At 40.3% G+C, this 23,861-nt stretch overlaps 1 protein-coding gene across 37 annotated transcripts in view; it reads right to left on the bottom strand.

Moving 5' to 3' along the window:
• Magi1 (membrane associated guanylate kinase, WW and PDZ domain containing 1) overlaps nucleotides 1-23,861 on the bottom strand; it is a 625,393-nt gene that overhangs the window by 77,840 nt on the left and 523,692 nt on the right. For 22 of the 37 annotated variants that reach the window (XM_075983420.1, XM_075983404.1, XM_075983422.1 and 19 more), the window contains 4 exons: nucleotides 19,951-20,033; nucleotides 16,041-16,076; nucleotides 4,283-4,340; nucleotides 1,509-1,639 (listed from right to left, as the gene is read on the bottom strand). In XM_075983420.1, the coding sequence (XP_075839535.1) occupies nucleotides 1,509-1,639; nucleotides 4,283-4,340; nucleotides 16,041-16,076; nucleotides 19,951-20,033 (308 nt within the window). Of the gene's footprint in view, nucleotides 1-1,508; nucleotides 1,640-4,282; nucleotides 4,341-16,040; nucleotides 16,080-19,950; nucleotides 20,034-23,861 lie in introns of all 37 variants that reach the window. The other 15 variants (XM_075983419.1, XM_075983417.1, XM_075983421.1 and 12 more) reach the window with 2 other exon arrangements.

Genomic DNA, 23,861 nt, shown 5'->3' with positions numbered 1-23,861 from the left:
CCTGGAGATGGACCGCAGTCACCTTCCCTCAGCTGACACACCCAACTGAATGCACCCATGGCTCAAAACACATTTTCTGAGACTACTGTGTTTCATCATCTCAAGAAAAAAAATAAATTAAAGCTATTCTTAAATTAAAAAGGAGACTAAGGCAGAGAATTTTCAGCTGGCAGGCAGGCAGGCAGGCAGGCCCCTCTCCACAGCACATCGTTAAGAGTAGCAGGTGTAAACCATGGCTTATCAGCTAAATTGAGCTCAACGGCTACGTCTATGTAAACACAAGGCATGGACATCTTTCATGTTTTTAAAGGCTTAAAATTGAGTATTTTCTCCTACATGAAAATTATGAGATTCACATTAGTGCTCACGAATGAAGCTTTATTGACCCACAGATATGCCTATTATATTCGCTATTTTCATATTATAAAGGTGAGTAGTTATTATGGGAACTAAATGTCTCATTAATCCTAAAACATTTGTGATATGACCACTTATAGAAACATTTGGTTAGCCCTATAGTTCAAGGTCTATATTTGATTATGTTCAGGGCTAGGAGTGTGGCTCAGCAACTGAGTGTTTGGCATGCATGATGTTCTGAGTTCAATTTCCCTCACCATATAGATTTAATTGAATATATATGCATATATATTTTATATTCAGTATTGTAGGAACATAAGTGTTATACTTCATATTCACATAATTGATAATCATACATTATACTTTGAGGGTATAAAGGTATCATTTAAAAACTGTAATGAAAAATTAGGAAAAATCCTAAGTATTAATAAATGAATGGTCACATATTAGTAGAAACAGACATTAAATGATGCATTATTCAGCTATTTAAACTATGGGTTAACTATAATAAACCTTCAAGCAGGTTTAAGAAACAAAAAGTGGGGAAAAAAAACCCAACAAGTTGCTCAAATATACCTGGGATATAGTTATTTCCAAATTTATCTTGGTTTTACTATTTCCAATTTGTATATACCAGAAAATTTCTGCATAGTAAACAACTGAGAATGGGTTGGGACAGGTACTGGGAAATGTAATGCTGGACTCTGTTCCTGGGTTGTTTTTATTTCTATAACAAATATGAATTCATAACATCCTAGAAGCACTCAGGATTACCAGCTCTGATCCCTCTGTGCAGGGTTTCCAATATGAAAAAGGAGTCCAGCGCCCAGAAGCTCCTCTGGAAGTCAGAATGCTACAGGGGCATTGGATTTTGACAAGGATTGCCATGCAAATATTGCAGGGGGCCCAAATTTCTTCACCGCCCAGCCAGCTTTGCAGGCTAAGCTCCTTTCTAAGGCACAGCTTAGGTCTGAGTGCCTGCGCAGGGGTGCCCCCTTCAGCAGCATGCTCCAGTGTGCTATGGAAGGAGGGGCAGCTAGAGGAGGAGAGAGTCAGTTATCAAGGCCAGCTCTGACCACACGGGGGTGTCAGTGCCTAGGTTTTGCCCCACATTCCCAGCCCAGGCAAAAGCCTCCAGCAAAGAAGCTGACCTTCTGGCTGTGGTGGTTGAGGCTGAGGCTGCTGCTGCTGCTGCTGCTGCTGCTGCTGCTGCTGTTCAAGCTGTTTCTTTCTTTTGGCTTCTAGGACTGGGTTTTCATATTGTGTCTTCCTGTTGATGTGGCTGGGAAGAAAGGAAAGCAGTTTTCAGGTAGGAAATACTCACTCCCACAGCTAAAGGCAGAGAAAGCCCTTCGGCTGGAATGGAGCAACACAGAGGGTCTGGCGTGGATATTCAGATAAGAAGCAAAAAACACGGTTTCCCTTACTGGCTGCTGATGTGCACTAAGAATTAGGGATTCAGTTGGGAATGCATCTTATTAGAAATTCCTAGCAAATGTCCTAAGGCAAATTGTTTTCCTATTTGTGCAGCAGAAATTCCTTGTTTATAGGGGATGTGTTCTGAGACCCTCAATGGATACCAGAGCCCAGGATTAACATCCTGTCCTACATAAACTGTAATTTTCCTCTGCAGCTGTTCACACCTATGACGAAGTTTAATTTACAAAACATTTGCAGGAAAAGACTAACAACAACAATTTACCAGAGCCTCCAGCAATCTCCACAGGTCATTTCTTTTCTTTTCTAAGCCACTTAAAGAACTTCTTCCCCACGACTTCAGCATGTTCCAACTGCCATGAAGTAAAGCAAGTGACAAGTGAACACAGCATACGGTACTGTGCAGCTGCCCTGGTGACTGAGATGGCCATCAACTGATTCATAGACAGGCAGTGCAGAAAGCATGGATGCGCCAAACATGCTTTATGACCTGGTTGGTCTTCACGGAGCAGCAAGGACGGAGAACTCGTCATGCCCAGAATCACACTCACCTAGATATAGTTATTTCAAAACTTGCCCATGTAACTTTTCTCCTCAACCAACAGTTGACCTTGAGTAGGTGAGATCACAGAAGCACCCCGTGTACAGAAGCCTAAGAATAAAGTTAAAAGAACTCCACTAACATGTTTCAACTATGTTTAACTGACTGACGAAGAGGAAAGCCTGAAATTACAGCCTGTAAACAAACAGACTACAGAGCCGCCATATACGGGCTGCCCATGCATGCTTCAGCATTGTCTGGGCAGAACTTTCATTGTTTTCAAACAAAGATACTCCACAGATAGCCAAACGAAGCAAACGTGATGTGTTCAAAGTGACAAAAGCCTAGACACTTTAGATGACTATGTAACTAATAAGGCCAGGGTGCACACACAGACACAAACAGACACAGACAGATAGATAGGCAGACAGACAGACAGACACATACACACATGCATGCATCGCTTTCGAATGATAGCCTTATTTAGTTAGTATTTATGCTAAGTGTACATAAACATACATATACAGATGGTTTCATATGTATGTATGTACATACTTTTTAAGCCAAAATAGCAGTTCATCAGAAGCTTGGGGATATCCCTATTATGTTATTATTTAAAACATCAACTATCTCTTTTGAAATTCAGACTTAATTTTCAAAAAAGGGTTAATCAAGTAGGGTGGGCAGATTATATTTAATTCTTATTAAAAGGATATTTGCCTCATGATTCCTTTGGACCAGGCATTAAAAAACGTAGAATCAGACCTGAGTTATCATCTTATTCCCCAGGGCCAGGTTTGTTTTCCCTTCAAAGGAGTGCCCAGCCGCTTCCTTTCTTCCTAAATGCACAAGGCAGCTGAGTTCCAAAGAAAGCCCAGGCTCACCTGGCAGAAGACTCTCTATTCACCTGTATAAAAGAGCTTTGGAGCTCAGAGAGGAAATGTACTTTATTAGGGTCAATAAAAATGGCTTTGCTTGTGTCTCTGATGACGATACTTCTCTTTCTGTTCTGCAGAGGGAAGCATGGCTTGTACTGGTCAAGGGCACTTCCTTTACTGAACTCCTGTAATTGCTTCACAATAAAATGCTGGCATCTCATTGAGGCCTGACATTTTTGCATAATATGCTCCTATTATAGGGGCATTATACAAGTGACTTTTTATTGCCAGCAACATGAGAAAGAGAAAGAAGGCCTTTTATCTTCACCATGGCAGGAAGGATAATGGTGATACAAAATTTATATGGCACTTGTCTCGTTCAAAGGAACGGTATTAGTTATCTCTCATTTTTCTCAGAGGAAAAGATACACTTTATATGTTTTCAGTATTCTACCTCTTGGTTATTTTTAAGATTTACTTCTAGTATCCTGCTAATCAGTGGTTTAGTAAAATGGCGAAGGACACGTCCAATGGTAAAATAAAGCCCATAGTGAAGAGATCACACTAAGAGGCGAGACTCCTGGGGACAGGCCAAGGGGGACAGATTAACAGGTCCTGCATCTCATCCCAGTTTTCCATTTTCTTCTTATACTTGGTAACATTTCATAAATTATTAAGATGTGTCTAACCCTTTTAGAAAGGCAGAATGAATAAATAAGTAATTACTGCGAAGTTCAGATAGGCATGAAGAAAGTAGGGCAGTAAGGCCCCTCTGAGAACGCACAGCTCTTTTATGGGCTCTCCCATATCCTGGCCTTCAACTAGTACTCACAGAGCACCCGCCATGCACATGGGGTCTCGGTGATGTGGAAGCTAACAAAAGTCACATGGACTGAAATCCTTCCTGAATCTCTTCAGATTCAGTGATGACCTATTCACTAAATTCTTTCATTATAAAATCGTTACTTTTACTTTGAAACTTGTAACACTGCCAAGATACGTTCAGCACCGTGCACATAAGTGCACAGTAGTGTAAACACTGGGATGTGGATTATCCACGAGCACTTACTCTACATAGTAGACACCGTAGACAGGGTCTTCAATCTTTTCCCAGCCAGCAGGCAGCTCTGAAAAACAAAAGGACATCAGAACAAGAAGAGCTTATTCTTGAAGAGCCAGGAGCTCAACAACTGACTTATTCAAAGGGGAGTGATGCGTACAAACACCTTGAACCCAATTAAGACTGTCTATTCTACCACAAAGAAGCATGCTTTATTTTTTATTTTGCTCGGTGTACTTTTCCACATGAAAAAAAAAGAACAATTCTTTATCTACTGGTATTTTACTTAAGAAAATAAAACTTAATAAAATGCATTCCCAGCTGCCTTCATTATCAGCCAAGTATTAAATTAGGTTTTAATAGAAACACTTAAAACTTGCCCTGAATGGTTACTTCTTACCTTAAGTATCTATAGTTTGCTCGTTGTTTCCAGACTACCTGGCCACATAAGCAAAAACATGCAAAAGCGATTTTCTTTTCCTTTTCGACTCAATGGTCTTATTTTCCTTGAAGGAAAATTAAACCTGCATCTTATTTTCTCCTTGTTCTTATTTAACAATACTGAGTGAATGAAAATGATGGGGAGCTGGGTGCCTGACACACACACTCTGATACTCAAGAGGTTCTTCTATGTGGGTCAGGCTATCTTTCTTAATTTATGAAGACAACATCGACAGTGTTGTGTGTGAGCGAGTGTTATTTTTTGGATGTCCCCCTAGTGAGGGGTGTCAGGCCCGTCTCACACTTTCAATTTTTTGCCCTTCACTGCTGGAACACTGGGATTGTAGGCATGGACTAACATAGCTGATTATGTTATCTTCTCAATGTGAGGGTGACGGGGGGGGGGGGACAGCGGGGGGATGGTACTAGGCAAACAGTGAACTCTGCCTCCTACAGTTTCACATCAAAGTTGGAAATTCATTTATTAACGAGGCTCTTGAGTTCCACCAAATGAATCTGTTACAGAAAAGCCAGCTGCACTAGGCCGTTTAACTTAGAGAAAGTAGCACCTAGGTCGCATCTGTGTCATCAAACAGTCCTTTCAGGCAGAACAGCAATTACTCAGGGAGGATTAAAGCTCCGCCCATCTCTGCAGCTAAGGCAAACTTGGGTAATACTATACTGCGAAGTGAATCATTATTCCTAGAAATCACTAGTCCGAGGGTTTGAATTGAACACTACAAACACTAGAAGTGTCACTTACTTTGAAACAGTTTTGTTTTTAATTCAAAGAACTGTGTACTAACTATTTTCTTAATTTATTTTTCGAGATGTTAATACAGTTACACCATTTTCCCATCCCTTTCCTCCCTCCAAAAACTCCCATACACCTCTCCATGTCTCATTCAAATCCACAGCCTCTTTTCTCAATGGTTGTTAAATTCACACACACACACACGCACACACACACACACACTCACACACACACCCCTAATTATAACCTGCTTAGACTGCCTCATGTTATATATATGCATGTTTACAGGGCTGACCATCTTGCACTGAGTGACCATTTGGTGTGTGCTTCACTGAGGAAAATTATTTCTTCTGCTGAGAGCATTCCTTAGCTGCCTATGGTTCTTTGTGTAGGGCTGAGGTTTCGTGGCTCCTTCGTTCCATCCACTTTGAAATGTCTAATGTTGTCCTGGTCCAGCTCATGTTTAGACAGGCATGTTGGTGAGACATTCCTAGGAGACACAGTCTCATAGCTAACTCTGCGACCCTCTGGGTCTCTGGGTCTTTCTTACAGTCGTTCCACCCTTTGTACAATGTTCCCTGAGCCTTAGGATTTGTTTTGTAGATGTATCCACTGGGACAAAGGGAAATAATCAGCATTTTGACTGGTTGTGATTTCCTGAAAGAGGTTTCCATCTGTTGCAACAAAGTTTCTTTAATGACAGATGAGGATTTGGATATCTGAAGATTTTGAGCTAGGAGGAAGGTGGGGGGGGGAAAGAGAAAGAGAAAGAGAGAGAGAGAGAGAGAGAGAGAGAGAGAGAGAGAGAGAGAGAGAGAGAGAGAGAGGGAGGGGCGGGCAAGCAAGCAAGCGACATTTGACTTTTTGGGTCTAAGCTACTTCATTCAATATAATTGTTTCTAGTTTTATGGTTTACCTGCAAAGTTCATGGATTTGAGTTTTATTCACAGCTGACTAGTATTTGATAGTGTGTCTGTAATACATCTCCATTAGTCATTCATAGGGTGCCAGGCATTTAGGTGGTTTCTATTCCCTGCCTAATGTGACTGGAATAGCAATGAACATGGCCACGAGTCCTTTGGGCATATGCCAAGGAATGGTATAGCTGGGTCACATGATAGATTTACTTTTTAGCTTTTGAGACTTCTTCAGACTGGTTTTCATAGTGGCAGCTCCAGATTACAATCCCACCAAAAGTGAATGAGGGGCCCCTTTCCCCTCGCCCTTCTAGCATTCGCTGTTAGTTGTTTTGTTAAACTTTGCCATTCTGAGAGGGGTAAGATAAAATCTCATAGCTGTACCAATTTTCATTTCCCTAACTGCTAGGAACGATGAACATTTTCTTGACGTATTTCTTGCCCATTTTTCCTTCTTCTTCTACTGAGAACACTTTGTTCAGGTTCTAGGCTTGATATATATATATATATATATATAAAATCTGGACATTAATCCACTTAGATATTTATCTGATAAAAGTCTCTCACATCCTATGGGCTTCTTGTCAGCTGTTGGTCTTTTTGGGGGGGCAAACAGAGTCTGATTCAGTAAGTCCTTTCTCACTCCTACATTATGTAGGGGTACTCCCCATGTTTCTTCTAGCAGTTTCCTTGTTTCTGGTTAAAGCTTTGATCCATTTGGAGTCAGTTTCTCTGCAAGGTGATAGGAACAGTTTTAATTTAATCTTCTGCATGTGTGTGTCCAGTTTTCCCAGCATCATTTGTTGAGATTCTATCTATTCTCCAGCTTATGTTTGGTAATCTTGTTAATTATTAAATGATTGGAGTTGTGTGTACTCATGTCTGGGTCTTCAATTTGTTCCGTGGATCTACATGTCTGTTTTAGTCCCAATACTATATTGCTTTATTGCCATGACTCGTAATATATCTTAAGAAAAAAAAACATTTTTCTTTTTGCTCAGGATTGTTTTGGCTATCTGAGATCTGTTGGGGTTCCACATGAATTTTAAATTTTTTATTTCTATTTCTGTGAAGAATGAGGATTTTCTTGGGGATTATACTGAACCTGTAAACAGCTTTTGGTATAAGTATTATGTTCACAATATTAATTCTGCCAATTCGTGAGCATGGACTGTCTCTCCATTTTCTAGTGTTTAACCCTTTCTTTAGAAGTTTTTACTGTAGAGGTCTTTTACTTCTGTGGTTAGGATTATTCCTAGAGATTTCGTTTTCTTTGAGGCTATTGCAGATGGGATGTGGGTATATAGAAAAGTTATTCATTTATGCAAATCGATTCTATATCTTCTCACACTGCTGAATTTGTTTATCATTTCTGGAAGTTTTCAGGCAGAATTTGGGGAATCTTGAATGTGCAGTGTCATAGCATCTACATACATATGCAGTGTCATCCTATCTACAAACAGGGGTAGACAGACTTCTTTACTTATTTGTATACCTTAGTTTCCTTTTCTTGTCCTATGACTCCAGCTAGTACTTCAAGCTCAATAAAAAAAGTGTGAAGATAGTGTTTTCTTCCTGACAGTAAAACTGATCCAAGATTACCTGCGGGCTTCTCATACATAGCTTTTATTATATTAAGGCACAGTCCCTCTAGTCTCATATTCTCTAAAACTTTTATTATGAATGAATGTAGAATTTTGCCAAAGGCTTTTTCTTCATCTATTGAGATTATCATGTGATTTTTTTGTCTTTAAGTCCATCTATGTAGTTTATCATATTTATTAACCGTTGTATGTTCAATGCTCTATGCATTTCCGGGATAAAGCAAACTTGGTTATGGTGTATAATCTTTTGGATGTATGTCTGTATTTTGTTTGCAAGTATTATATTGAGCATTCTTGAATCTATGTTCAGAGATACTGGCCTGGCCTTTTTTTTGGTTGTGTCTTTATCTAGTTTTGGTATTGGAGCAATGCTGACTCTGGAAGTGCTCCTTCTGTTTCTTTTCTCTTTTCTCTTTTTTATTGTAGTAACTTAAGGAGGCTTGGCTGTAGCTCTTCCTTGGATTAATGGAAGAATTCTGTGATTTCACTTGGCCTTGATAGCTTCTTATTAGTATATCAAGTTCCTCATTTGCTATACTTCTCTGTGGGTTGTTGATTTCTTCTTGATTTAATCTTGGTGGTTTGGCTGGATCTAGAAATTAATTTCTTTTACATTTTGCAGCTTAACAAAGTGCAGGTTTTTAAAGTATTCTCCTGTAATATTGTGAACGCCTTGGTGTCTTTTGTAATGCTTTTCCTACTTGTTTCTGAATCTTTTAATTTGGGTCCTCTCTGCTCTTTCTTTTGGTGAGTTTGCAATTGTCAATTTTATTTATCTTCTCAAAAATACCAGCTCTTAGATTTGTCAATTCTTTGTAGTGTTTCTATTTCATTAATTTTTGCTCCGATTTTTGTTATTTTTTTGCTGGTGACTGGTGGGATGGCTCTTCTTGGTTGTTAACTTGACTGTATCTGGAGTAAACTACAATCCAGAAATGAAACACACCTGTGAGAGATTTTTCTTGGTTTGAAGCAGGCGAATCCAATTCTCTAGTCTGAATCAAAAGATGCACCTTTGATTCAGAGCTTGTGGTGAGAAGACACATTCTTTTGATGATCTGATCTTGAGGCAAGAAGACACCCCTTTAACCTGGCCCACACCTTCTGCTGGAAGCCTATATAAGAACACGGAAGAAGATGGAAGAAGAAAGCTATTGCTATTTGTCTGCTTGCCCACACCCTGCTAGGACATCCACTCCTTCACTGGCATTAGAGCCTACTTCTTTGGGATTCCAGCATGTTCAGAAGACCAGCTGAACCACCCTGTCTAGTGGGACTGAACAACTACTAAATTTTTGGACTTTCCATTCACAGCCACCTATTATTGGATTAGCTGGACTGCAGCTGTAAGTCATTCCAATAAATTACACGTATATAATATATTCATTTCATTATACATAAGTGTGTGTACACACACACACACACACACACACATATATATATATATGAGAGAGAGAGAGAGAGAGAGAGAGAGAGAGAGAGAGAGAGAGAGAGAGAGAGAGAGATTCATTTCATAAGTTCTGTGACTCTAGAGAACCCTGACTAATAACACAACTGGGTTTGATTTGACTTGCTTTTGTTGTTTCCAAATTTTTGAGTTACTTTGTTAAGCCATTTATTTGTGCTCTTTTTCTTTCTTCTTTTTGATTTTTCTTTTGTTTTGCTTATGAAGACAGGATTTCTCTGTATAGTCTTGGCTGTCCTGAAACTCACTATGTAGACTTGAACTCACAGAGATCTGCATGTCTCTGCCTACTGAGTGCTGGGATTAAAGGTGCGTGCCACCATCGCCTTGCCCCTCTTTTTTAATTTTTATTTTTTTATTGCTTTAAAAATAATACCAACCAAAATTCCTACTTCCTCTCTTCCTCCCACTTCCCTCCTGCTCTCCCCTCACACTCTTTCCCTCCCCAGTCCTAAGAGAGGGCAAGGCACCTTCCCACTACATCCAGGATGAGCAAGGTATGCATCCAAAAAGAATTGGATCCCAAAAGCCAGTACATGCAGTAGAGACAAATTCCAGTGCCATTGTCATTGGCCCCTCAGTCTGCCCCAACTGTCAACTACATTCAGAGGGCCCAGTCTGATCCCATGATCATTCATTCCCAGTCCAGCTGGAGTTGGTGAGCTCCCATTAGCTCAGACACAGTCTTAGTGGGTGAACCCCTCGTGGTCCTGACTGCATTGCTTATATTCCCATTTTTAAATGTAGGCACTAGGAGTTAAAGATTTCCCTACTAGTACTGCTTTCAATGTGTCCCAGAGGTTTTGTTGTGTTTTCATTTCCATTTAGTTGAAGAAAAATTGTATTTCTTTGTTTTCTTCTTTGATCCAATAATGCTTCAGAAATGAGTTGTTTAGTTTCTATGAATTTGTATATTTGCTAGAGATTTGTTTGTTGTCCATTTTAAAGTTTTATCTTGTGATCAGATGCGTATTGAGTGATTTTAATCTTTTTGATTTGTAAAGTTTTTTGTGTCTTGGGATGTGGTATGTTTTAGAAATGCTTCCATATGTTGCTGAATAAGTCTGAATTCTTTGGTGTTTGAGAGGAGTATTCTGTAGATAATCATTAAGTCCGTTTGGTGTTAATTAATTGGTCCAATTAATCCCGGTGTTTCTCCATTTTTATTTTTGTCTGGATAATCCATCTAGTAGAGAAACTGGGTATTGAAATCACCTGCTATTACTAGATGGATCCTAATCAGCATCTTTAAATCAAGCAGTGTCATTTTTTTTTCATGAAATTTGGTGACCAGAATTTGGAGCATACATCTTTAGGATTTTAATGTCTTCTTGGTTAACTGTTAGCTCAATTAGGATGAAGTGTCTCCATTTCTTTGATTATTTTTACTTTCAAGTTTGAGTGTCTCGTGTCAGATGCTAGTGCAGAGACATTTGATTGCTTCCTGCTCCCATCTGATTAGAGCACTTTGGTGTCTAGCTTTAAAGTTAAGGCGTATTCCTCGTGGAGAACCGATTTTCTGTCTTGCTCCATTCATTCAGGTTGTCTTTTGCTTGGAGGATAGAGGCCACTGACATTTAAAAAGTTATCAGCTGAAATGTACGTTATCTGCAGTTGTCCTGTTGTTGATTTGGGGTGGTGGTGTGTTCTCTGTGGTGCTCTGTATTTTAATAATTATGGCTTCCTATGTCTTCCCACAGTGTCTCTGCTATGCTTAGTCCTTTGTTCATTAGAAAAATTTTTTTCCCTGTTTCTTCTTTAGGCTTAAATTATTGGTTGTAAACTTTTAAAATAATTGTTTATATAACAGAAGGCTTTTCTTTCAACTTCAATTACAGAGGGTAGTTTTGTTGGGTATATTATTGCAGGCAAGCAATAACAGACATTTAGGGCTTGGAATGCATTGCTCCAGGCTCTTCTGTCTTTCAGAGTTTCTGCTGCAAAATCTGCTGTTATTCTCTTAACTTTCCATTTATATATGACTTGTACTTTTTCTCTTGGAACTTTTAGTACACTTTTTTTGTTATGTCCACTTAGTGTTTTAATTATGATATGTTGGGGATTTTCAAATATTGACAGTTTTGTCAGCAAAGGCTTCTCACATGTTACGAACAGTCAGTGTAGTAGAGTCATGAACGTGTACACAAGCCCTTGCAAACTAATTACTTGAAGTTCATGTTCTGTTCAAATTTGGCTGCATGCACATCCAGAGACATTGATTTTATGGCATTTGCCACACAGGTCATGCCTGCATACAAAGACACCCCTCACTTCTTTTTAAAATCACTTAGTAGATTTTAAGATGTCTCTGAGTTTAGGAGACAATATCATTAACACACATGATATAACATAGTCCTTGTTTGTAATTTCTTATTTTTAAGACCGAGGTCAATCAAATGCCTGGGAACCAGTTTCCTTACAAAGCTGGAAATTACCTGAGGGCTGGAGAGATGGCTCAGTGGTTAAGAGCACTAACTGCTCTTCAATTCCCAGCACCCACATGGCAACTCACAACTGTCTGAAAATGCAGTTTCATGAGCTCTGACACCTTCACACCAATGCACATAAAATAAAGTTAAATAAATCAAAAAAGCTGGAAATTAACATTTCAATAAAAATGAATCAGGGAAACATTTTCAAGGAGTTGAGAAATTGAAGGTTAAAAAATGCAAATGTCTGCGGAGTCCTAGGGGAGAAGGATGGATGGGAATGATAGACAGTGCCATCATCCATTAAACCGACCTCCTACCAAAACCTGAAACTCAGATACTTGATCTGACTAACATCAAAGAAAATGGTAGAGATATGCCCTTGATTGTCTTAATTTGGCAAACATTAACAGAACCACGACCATTTGCCTGTGGATATGTTAGATACCAGGAACACAGGGGACGTGAACACATCAGTACCTGGACTTTGGTGGAGGTACAAAGAAGATAAAAGAAACCAGCCCTGACTTGACTCCTATATCATTAGCAACTTAAAGAGAAATTCGGCCAGTCAGTTGGCTTTTCTGAGCATGGGAGCCTGGGGTCAAGTCTGATTAGAAGCACTCTGTGTACCTACCTACCTACCTACCTACACACACACACACACACACACACACACACACACACACACACACACACATTAAACATTTCTAAAACAGATAAACCAATTTTATAAATTTTTAAATTTTTTAAGCTAAAACTCAGTTTGAAATGAAAAGACGGATTTCTCACTTCCGATGTGGTAATTAACTTAATAACAGGAATTAAGTCTCCTAATGCTTAAAATAGAAATAGGTCATCAATTAAAAAAAAAAGCAGGGGGAGGGGAGCTGTTTGTCTTAGAATTTGCCATTTAGTTCTGGAAAATGAAAAAGGTCAGAAAATATTTAACAGAGAAACTGATTCCATTATGTCTTAGGCAAACATTCCTGAAGACACACTGCCTGTGCCTACGGATGGGTGACAGACAGGCAAGACTCTTCAGTCTGCTATGGGGATTACAGAGAGCTGAGATCCTTCAAGCATTGCTCAGATCTGGGGTTGTAATTTAGGGTCCACATTGGCTCTGTGGCCCTGTGGACTCTGTTTGCTTAATAAACATCTCTGAACACACCTTTCCCTTGCTCACCTGAACGAAGATGCTTGTAAAACGCAGACAAAGCACACAGCCCATAGCCAGGGCCTGGCAGTAACGCACAGAAGAGCTAGGATGGTTGTCTACCCCTGTGTGCTTGCTTTTCCACCCTCGGAGCAAATGTTGATTAGCAAATGTTCTGTATGTGGGAAAGCTGTCAGAGGGCTTTTTTTCTTTAAGTCTCTATTTTCCCTACCTAATTGGTTTTACTACCTGAATACCTCCCTACTAGATCAAAGGAAGATTCTGTGGGTGTTTGTTTTTTAATTCTAAAGACACATTTATAATACTGTGACAGAATCTGCAAACCCAATGCATAATGGAGCTACTAACCCAGCTCACATAATAGAGTTCAGAAACAACTCTATAATCAAGTGACCCATATCCAATACCCATAGTGACTGCCTATGCCCCCCAGAGGCAGGCTAGAGATTCCTTGTGGCATATGGACTCATACTGTTCACTGAAAACCTGACAGGTACTTTTGTGAAAAAAAAAATAGATTACATTTATTAATAAAATGGACAGTGAACTTGCCAACAGAATCTGAAGTAAATGCAGTGGGGCAATCGCAAACGTGGCAAACATTGAGTGTGCACACTACTCTTACACAACAGAAGTGTGCAAACAAAAATCAGGTGGCATATATACACTACTCATGAGAACATATTTGATATGTGGGTGACTGCTTTGGAATGGAACACATTCAACTCATCTATGATGAAGGGAAAATCTTGTAAGAAGGTATTGGTCAGCCCAAAAGAGGGCCAGGTAATAGAGAAAGCCTCACTACAGCACCAACATGTGCTAATCACCAAAACAAGTTCTCAGAAGTCTCTCCTCAGAAGCATGGAGGGAGCTCTCCTTTCAATTTGATTTGCAAATGTATGTGCGTGTGTGCATGTACATGTTCATGCATGTGAAGGCGTGTGTGGGCATTATGGGGAGGCTCATGCTACTGTGAGCATGGAGCAGGCAGAGGAGTGGGTTTCTTCCCTTCACCTTTATGTGGATTCCAGAGACTGAACTCTGATTGTGAGACTCCTGCAGTAAGTTATGAGCCATTCTCCAGCCACAACCATGTTTCGTGAGACAGGGATCTCTCATCCCTTTGGAACTCGCCAGTTAGGCTAGGCCGGCTGGCCAGCAAGTCCCATCTACCTCTATCCTTAGCACTGGGATTTTAAGTGTTAAGCTAACCTTTTTTAATAAACAAAGGTTAAAGGTCCCTGTGTTGCCAACACACACACATTACCAACTAAAGTATCACCTCCAGCCTCTGACTTAGATATATTTAAAAGTGGAAACGAAGAAGGTGAGCCAGGTTGACAACATGTCACAGAGTCAGTAAATAAGCCAGAAGAGCGAGTACATGTCAGGGAGTCAGTTCAGTAGGCAGGCGGTCTGCTTCATCCCAGAGACGGCGACAAAATATCTCCAAGTATCAGGTGGGGCCACATCATTAGAACACAAAGTGTCTTCAATGCTAAGGGCAAGTTCTAACAATACCATAGTTACAGTGGGTAAATTACAAACCTCTTTCCTCAAATGCCAACACTCAAACTTCCTTAGAAGCAATGAAGCGTGCGCTACCACACACAGCTCTGTATGTTATCTCCACCGGCCACCTAGAACCACAGGCCGGTCACCCACATATTTTATTCAGGTGGTAGCACAGGCTGAAATTAGTTCAATAAATGGGCACTACTTCTGTCTTTTTCAATGATGCTACCTAATATTTGCAGTTGACAATTTTTAAAAATAGAACTGGTTTGGATTATATTATCACACGGGGCAAACCTCAAGCCATTCCCATCACAACAACCACAGGACAGTTTACTAAGCAACTTAAAAACAGGCCCTAGGTAGTTATCGTCCGTTACCGATGTATTTGTTAGTTTTTAAGAGAATATCTTCCAAATGTTGATAAAAATAAAGCTAAATTTTATACTATAGCGCTAATCAACCAATATTATATGTAGAGAAACCAAAAGCAAATGAGAGCAGTAATCAAAATAAAACACATTCGCATTACGAGGAATTAGGACAATTTAAAAATGCAAGCAGATTCAGCAATCTTGGGAGAGTCCTCTCACACCGATGTCAAATGATCTTCTACTTAAAACAGGTGTGGGCCACTTTTCCATCAGCCAACACTTTCCCTTGCAATGTACCTGAAAGTACTGTGCTTTTCCACTTACTCCAGTCATGTTTCAGATGGACTGCAATAAACTTCAAAACTATTCAAGTCTCAATATTATCACTCCACAGGGAATATAATGCAATACAGTCCAAAGGCAAAGCAAAGAAACAGCACTAAACACACATGCATATTACCCCTAACTATACCAGCCAGGGTAGTCAAGAGCTGAGTTACACTGACAGTCTCCACAGGAAATGGCACAAATAAACAACGCACCTGCTGCTCAAGACACTGACCGCAGTGACAGGGTCAGCAGTTCACAGCCCATGACTTCACAGCAACACAATTGTGAGACTCATCAGCTACGCAGCTCCTCACTGGAATTATTTTATTTCACAGAGCTCACATAGCAACCAGTAAATTTGTCTCTTGAATTTTTGTTTTACTTGGCCTGTTTACATCATTCACAGAAAACAACCTTGCACACTACACAAATAAAGCAATGAAGCACAGACAGATTACACGAAAGTTCGAGGGTCATGGTGAGCATCCCTTTGACCCCGCCCCCCCCAATTCTGAATCTAAAGACCACTCGTGGCCAATTGATTCTCATTCTACACTTAATCTGCTCACACTGTTTCTTTGTAAACACTGAGTATTACACAGAACTCTGCTTGACGTCTGTCACCGAATACATTCCTGCCTTTCATGGGCAAACAAGGCTGAAAATTGTGACTGGAGACGCACACACAAGGCACAAAGGGATTCAGCAGGTCACCACGTAGGCGGATCACGTGACAGCAGCAGGCAGGGCATTACCTAGTTCACTGTCCAGCTCCTCGGTGTGTACCCCTTCTTCTCCAAAGGAAGAGCAGGAATGAGACAGAAAAGAGAGAGACAAATTCAGACACCAGCACCAAGAGAGAAACTCCCTCAGAAAACAGCAGCAAACACCACTCTAGTGTCCTTACCTGAATTGTGGTTTCTTTCACTGGCTTGGCAACTAAACTCCCGACCTCAGTGTAAATCACAAAATGGTAAGAGCTGATATTGGCAAAATAATTATACAGCTCATTTCCTCGCATGTCAAAATGTTATTTGATTGGTTATAAAAGATGATAAATACCTTTGTGGCTCCCACGTCCTTAAGTGGGAAGTCACTTACTACAGACCTTCTCTGCAGCAAAGCGGTGAGACCTTTCAATATCGGTCCTTTTAATCCTTTAATAATCCTCTCATCGCAGAAGCAATTACACTCACAATTAAAGCATCACTTAACTTAAAAGTAATACCGCTTGAAAAACAGACGGTGAGGTCAAAGTGAGAAAGGAGACTGTATAGCGTGCCTTTCAGCAGGGGCTGGGAAGATCAACTGTGTCATGGCGACATGGACCAGGGATGTGGTGCTTGAAGGCTACACTGCAGGCGACGAGGGCAGAGTTCACTCATTGCTTTTTGGTCTGTTTATTTGTACATAAGCTTTCTAAGTCAAGTGAAAGCATGCTCAATTATTTCAGCCAGTAAAACAAGTCAAAATCCTTTCACTCGACCTCCTCTGGCTGTTAATAAAACAAGTGGATAACTACCGAGATGAGAACACAGCCCAGCACCAAGTCATTCTGTTGCTAAAATCTCCCCAGCTACAGAGAGCAGGTGGCTGTTGCCTGCACTGGAAGGAGCTATATAAACCCAGGGCCAAGGGGTCCAAGCCTCTCTCTACAGTGTTATCCGCTAGTGCTCAGAGCACTTTCTAGATCATCTTAGGCACTACTCATTTCTCAGCTAGTCCTAGCAGCCAGTTTGACCTCAGGATCCCATCTCTGGGCCCTGGTGGAGTCTACAGACAGACTGTCAATGCCCACCTGGCATAAACAGTAAGTTTTGACTGACAGTCTTTTTTTTAAAAAATAGGTTGTCAGATTAAAAAAAAATCATTTGCAAAAAACCCATTTAGATATTACATAATAATGTTTTGGGGGAGAGTTTGTCCATCCCCCCCCCCCCCCCGTGACTATGGGCCAGTCACTGAGCTAATGGCCTGTTAAATCAACACAGATACAATGACTCTTTTGGAAGAAGAGACATGTACAAAGCTAAAAAAAAAATCCAACTGGAATTAAGAGCATGCCTAATTCTCCAAGGTCATGGAAATAATGGCGACATGATGTGAAGGGTGTACGGATGTCAACAAAAATGCCTAGAACTGGAGCTTTGTGGGTGCTGGATGCTGTGCTGATGCAGTGTGTGTCAGCACACACCTGCGGGGTTTACAATGGACGTGTCCTACGGAAGACCCTCAGCATCCGGGAACCATGAAAATATGCCAAGGAGGAAGAACGGGGCATCTAGTTGTCAGGCAGCAACTCAGTGTGGCCTAGTGGGAGTGCAAAGCACAGGCCAGGATTGAGTGGAGCAAAGACAGCTGGAAAAGCAGACATACACTTGGCAGTTACTGAGCGACCAGAGAGCCATGATGGGGAACAGCAAGACATCGTCACACCGACACTGACAAACACTGTTGAGAGCAGCAGAAGGGAAACATGGAGGTAGGAGACACGTGTGAACCGGCTGGGGATGGCACAGGCAGGGAAGGAAACAGCAATGAGTCCAGAAGTGTTAGGAAGCATGGGAAACGAGCTGACTCATGCATCAGAAAGGGACATGTAAGTGACAGGTCATTGGGATTCCTGAGTGTGTAGCCACTTGCTCTCAACTAACACGGGGACAACTAGCACAGGCTGGGGAAGGGTCAAGAGTTTGGTTCTAATTAGCCTGAGTCTGAAAGCTCTCTGAGGCAGTCTGTTGGGGCAGTAACCAGGCAACTAAAAACATTGACCTGGCACTAAAGAAGCAAAGTCAAGCCTTCTAACGGTACTAGACAAAGATCAATGACCAAAGGGAATTAATATACTGTGGGTCCTCGCTCATTTGAGAAAGGCGAGTAAAAGTGCAGCGACCACAGACTATTTAAGGATGACGCTGCTATGTGCATTCTATGTGCAGATGAAGCTGAGAGTCTAAAGCAATGCAGGCACAGCATGTGTAAGCCGCGGTGCTTTCTTAGTCTGTGTCGTAACAGCAAACAGTAAGGCAGATCTGTGCACTTGTATCGGAAAACACAAACTGGCGTGTCATAAGATTACATGTTTATGGTGTCTGCAATACACGTCATTCTAAATGAATAAAATATATGATCCTAATATTGAAGAGATAATTACCGAATGAATTGCACTTGGCATGGATGTATGCTTGTGTTAAAGGAAAGGCTGGTAATGCAGAGCTGAAAATTTGCTAACAAAAGCATTAACGCCTCTTAATGCATGTATTCCACAGCAATTTTTCTCACTAAAAGGTTTTGCAATCTTCTGTCATCTATACAATCTTAGTACTATGTATTCTCACACATTCTCATGTACTTATATTGGATACGAACCCTACAGACCCTATGTGATAAAAATGGCTAACCTGCCTTCAGACTCATCTCTTGTCTAAGAGATCAAACTTGTTCTATCAAGTTGTACTAAAGTACATTCTAAAGCATGCACGTGAGGATCCTTGAAAATTGGTCACCTATGTAGTCTATTAAACAGAATCCTCAAACACTCAGACAACCATTACCCCCAGTGTATGAGAAACAGCTCTGACCATACTTGGTTCATTCCTTCTTCAGCTATGGAAACAAGGGACCAAAATAAGATGAGCACCTCATTGTGTCTCTTAAATTATAAAAATACATATTTCCACTTGAACTTATTCCAATGAACACAAACATGCAAATCTATATTTATTTTATATAATCTGCAGCTATAGGCAATAGGAAACTCTCAGATTACAAGGTTTTTAACTGTGTGATACTTCAAAACACTGACTTGCATTTTCCAAATATCACATATATGTATATGCAACAATTCTGCACTTCAGGACAAGTTAATATGGCTTTGTTATCTCAAAGGGAAAAATGTATTCCACAACTAATTATACTATAAATTCAAGTGCCAGAATTGGATAACGAGCAGCAAGACAAGCCATTTGTCTTTTACTTTGTCCCCAATAGAAAGTAATCTTGGTCAAACTTGGGTTAGATTCCAGTGCTAAAGAGGACATACTTGCTCTGCCTCAATTTTTTTTTTCCCGATTTGGAAACTCTAAATAATCTTTTTCAATGGAAACTTGTATAGTCAGAAGGAACATTTGGGAGATTAAGAAGCAGCTTTAACACCTGCCTCTTGGAGGAATAGCCTTTCAAAAATTTACGTCTGTATTTTAAGCTACAAGGATATTCCCAACATGTCAAGATCTTTCCATTGTCCCCAAATTGGAGAAACAAGAATTATGAAAAAAGGACCAAGAAAATCTCTTGATTTCTTCCCTGAAGGCTTTTATAACATAGGGTTAGGGTCTAGTACATTAGTATGTGTGGAAATCAAACTATCTTTGTTTTCTTTATTCCTGAAGTTTCTCTAGAGTCTTTTCCAAGTTCTAGGCAGAGGATATGTTTGCTTCTGTTTTCAACAACTAAACTTGAATGTACATGTTTTGAACTATTTTTTTTTGAAAGAATTCTATTTACGTCACTCTTACATTCTAAACCACAGTGTGCCTCTTAAGAACTGAACAACCCAAACCACTTCAATGTTAAACACTGATTGGCCTTGTGAGCACTCTGTAGAAAATATGCACATACAGTCAAACCCCCAACTTGCTGATCCTAAAACCTCTTAGTCCTTACCATCATCTTCACATTCTTCCAGAGGCTTCTGCTGCTTGCTCAGGCACCGAGGGTCTAACCATGATGTTGTCTTTGTGTTATGGCTGAGATCCAGAGACAAAAACAAGAAATTTATTTAAGAAGAGAGAATAACAACAAAGTACCAAGACAGAGGAATCACAAACACTTGCGTATCCGCTCATGAACCGATGAAATGATGCATTCCAACAGTATAGCCAAACCACCAGAGGGCTGGAGGTTGGAATGAGAATGGCCTAGGGTGAGTCTTAGAAGAACGTTTCCCTTTCTAAGATATATTCAATGAATTACTGAATGCTTAAAATAAAATACCAGCTTTCTTTTTGAAAAAGATACAAACAACAGGCTTTTCTTACAGTCTACTGCTATCTAGACTTATGAATCAGTCTTTGCATTTGCCAAAGAATAAATTTTAATTTAGTTTATATTTGTCTATAACTTTAATTTAAAATACAGGGATTCACAAACAAGACTGCTATGCACCTACTCAATCATATAAGGCCTTTCCTGACAATGCGGAAGCCCTGGATCACACAGCATGTCAAACCCACTTATATGATCACTCTCCACCACATCCTCACTTAAGTACTTGTTTATCAGTGTGGGGGCACATTCGTGCCATGGAATAGGTAGAGGTCTGAACACAGCTTGCAGGAGTCAGTTTCCTCTTCCATTATCAGGGTCCGAAGTACTGAATTCAGTTGTCATTTTGGGGGGAAAACACCCTGACTGGGAAATCACCTTGCTGGTCCCTAACTTGTGCTTCAGAGAGAGCAAAGGCAGCCCAAATTTTCTACTACAAGTAGAATCAGGCTGTTAAGAAAAAAAGAGAGAAAGAGGAACAGAAATGGTGTCCAAATGCCTTCTGGAAAGTATGTGTCAACCCTAGAGAAAAGGTCTCAGCTGTGACTGGGGCCCTTTGGAGAGCTGAAATATCCCAAGGGCACTGCGATGGAAATGTCACAGGCAAAGTGGGTAGAAGATGCCTTTGTGCTTCCCTGAGCTGATCAAGACACTGGAGGTCAAAGTTCTGCTTGGGTCTGATTCACTGAGCAACTAAGTGGGTGAGATGGGAACCCCAAGTTCAAGAGTTCTGGCTCACAACTACAATGAAAACAAGAAATGGAGAGAGAGAGAAACATTTGAAGTTTTGGCATGAATCCTCTTTTATCCCAAGTTTAAAGTTCGGGCTATCAGTATTAGAAAAGACTGGGATTTTAGACTCAAATCTTACTAACTGTTGAAGAGAAAAGTGTGCCTTTTCAGCCATGTCAATAACAACAAATTTAAACTAATACAGCAGTTCCCATCATCACTCCGTCCTGCCGGGCCACTAGCAGTCATGAGAACTTCATTTCATATGTTAGTTTATTCACTTCTCATAATAACCCTGTGGGAAAAGTAAGGAGCAGAAAAGTTACTATCCCCATTTTACAGAAGAGAAAAATGGGAATACAAGATGAACTCTGCCAAAGGGCACTGTGAACACATGGCAGAGATGGAACTGAAACCCACGGAGCTGCACAGTTGACTCTGTGGTCCGCACTAGTCCACACAAAGATGCAGCTACATTACACTTGTCACTGCGGGGAGACAAGAGTATACACCACTTCCAAAATGATCTTTGTCTTAGTTACATTCTTAGGCTGTGATAAAACATCATGACCAAAAACAATTAGGGGAAGAAAGGGTTTATTTTATCTTACAGCTTCCAGGGAAGTCAGCGCAGGGGCTTGGTGCAGTTACTGATGCAGAGGCCACGGAGCAGGGCTACTGCTTACTGGCCTGCTCAGTTTGCTTCCTTAAATAACCCAGGACAAGCTGCCCAGGGATACTACCACCTCCCAGGGCTGACCCCACGCACAACAACCACTAACCAAGAAAATGCTCCATGCACTTGCCTACAGGCAATTTTATGGGGACATTTTTCTCAATTGAGTTTCTTTTTACCGAATATGTCTAGGTTTGTGTCACATTGACAGAAACCAATAAGATAACCAATCCCTTGTTGACACATAAACATGTAATTTATCCATAGTCTTTCTTTCTTATTCATTCCCAAGACCTTATATTAACATCAATGTCACATAATATCACATATAAAACATTCCAACGTTTAAAAATTCCAGTCTTTAAAAGTTCATTTTCTTTAAAATGCTCAAAGCCATTTTCAAAGTTCAAGTTCTCTCCAAAATATCCAAACTCTCTCAACTGTGAATGCCTATAAAAAGTAAGCTACATACTTATTTCAAACAAGGAAGAGTCAAAGCCCAGTTACCATCGGAGACTCTTACACTTTACCAAATTCAACCAACATCTGAGGTATAGTCTTGGCCTTCTCTGAATGACAGCTTCTGTGGGCTGACCCCGAGGAAATACTTCCAGACTTCTGATCCTCAATGAGCACCAAAGACACTCCACCTGGAGCCTTTCTATTTGGCAGAACTGGCCTTTGGGCAAAGAAATGCCCATACCTCAACCACTGACAGAGATATAGAGCATGCATCAATGGATAAAACAGGACTGTCATATCCTGCCAAGACAGGGTAAGATAGTTTTGAAAAGTTGCTTGCCTTTGAAAATGGTATGTCAGTTATGTTAGGCCTTAGCCAAAGTTGGTTGCTTCAACACTGCTAACATCCTTCCTAAACACCACTAATTTCTCAGCTCCAGAAATAATTATCCCATTAAAGCAAAGGCTTCACTTTGGGAGTGCTGGTCTCTTGTTAATTACAGTCAACTCTTCAGCCCTAGCAGACCAGGACCATAGGATTTTTATTGACATTATTCAAAGGCCACAACAGAGTCTATAAGGGATGCTCAAGACAAACTTCTAAGATTTTACAAGTTAGGCTTCCATTATCACAACAAAACTCAGCATTCATATATCCCAACATTCATATATCCCAACGTTCATATATCCAACATTCATATATCCAACATTCACATATCCCAACATTCACATATTCAACATTCATATATCCCAACATTCGTATAGCCACATTCATATATCCCAACATTCATATAGCCAGCATTCATTTATCCCAACATTCATATATCCAACATTCATATAGCCAACATTCATATATTCCAAGCTCCCACAAAACAGCCCACAGAGCTCTGAGTATTCAATAGCTTTTCCAGTCCAAAGTTCTCAAGTCCTTTCATAATCCTTTCTGTCTGTCGCACCAATGTCTCACACTTGGTTCCAATTTATGTCTTAGTTACCTAAAACACCACAAATAAAAGCAATTTGAGGGAAGAAAGGGTTTATTTCCTCTTATAGCTTTGGAGCAGGAACTCAAGGCAGGAACCCATACGAAGGTCATGGAGGGATGCTGCATACTTCCAAATATGTCTAGGTTTGTGACAAGTTGACAAAAACGAACAGGCACAACTTTTTAGTTTGAAATAACTACAGATCCTCATGTCACCACAAGAAGAAATAGCTAGAAAGACTACACCTTTACCTAGTTACCATCAAAGGCAACACCTTTGCAAGCTGGGCACTGGGACAGTTAGGGCGCCTGTTTATTATGAATACAAAATTCCTTTTTGTGTTATTAAGATTGTGTGTGTGTGTTTGTCCCCCCGCCTGTATTTTTTTTTTAAGACAGGATCTCACAATGCAGGTTGGCATCAAACTCAACAGTCTCCCAAGAGCTGGGTTTTCCAGGTACAGCATGTTGGCTATTGGATTTGTTCGTTAGTCGGTTAATATGGCATACTATTCCAATTAAATTTTCTTTTTCTTTCCTTTTTTTATTTGTAATGTCCTTGAGTTTTTTGTTCCTTTTGTTTTTCAGTAGTAGAGTTTGAACCTGTGCTGTAGGCTTACATGGCAAGTCTTCTTTTGTATCCTTCATAGGGTGATGGAGGAAGGTCATTGGCTA

The sequence above is a fragment of the Microtus pennsylvanicus genome, chromosome 8 (genome assembly GCF_037038515.1).
Source record: "Microtus pennsylvanicus isolate mMicPen1 chromosome 8, mMicPen1.hap1, whole genome shotgun sequence".
Classification (NCBI taxonomy): Eukaryota; Metazoa; Chordata; class Mammalia; order Rodentia; family Cricetidae; genus Microtus; species Microtus pennsylvanicus.
The sequence above is the reverse complement of the archived record's forward strand: the minus strand, read 5'-3'. Positions and strand labels throughout refer to the sequence as shown.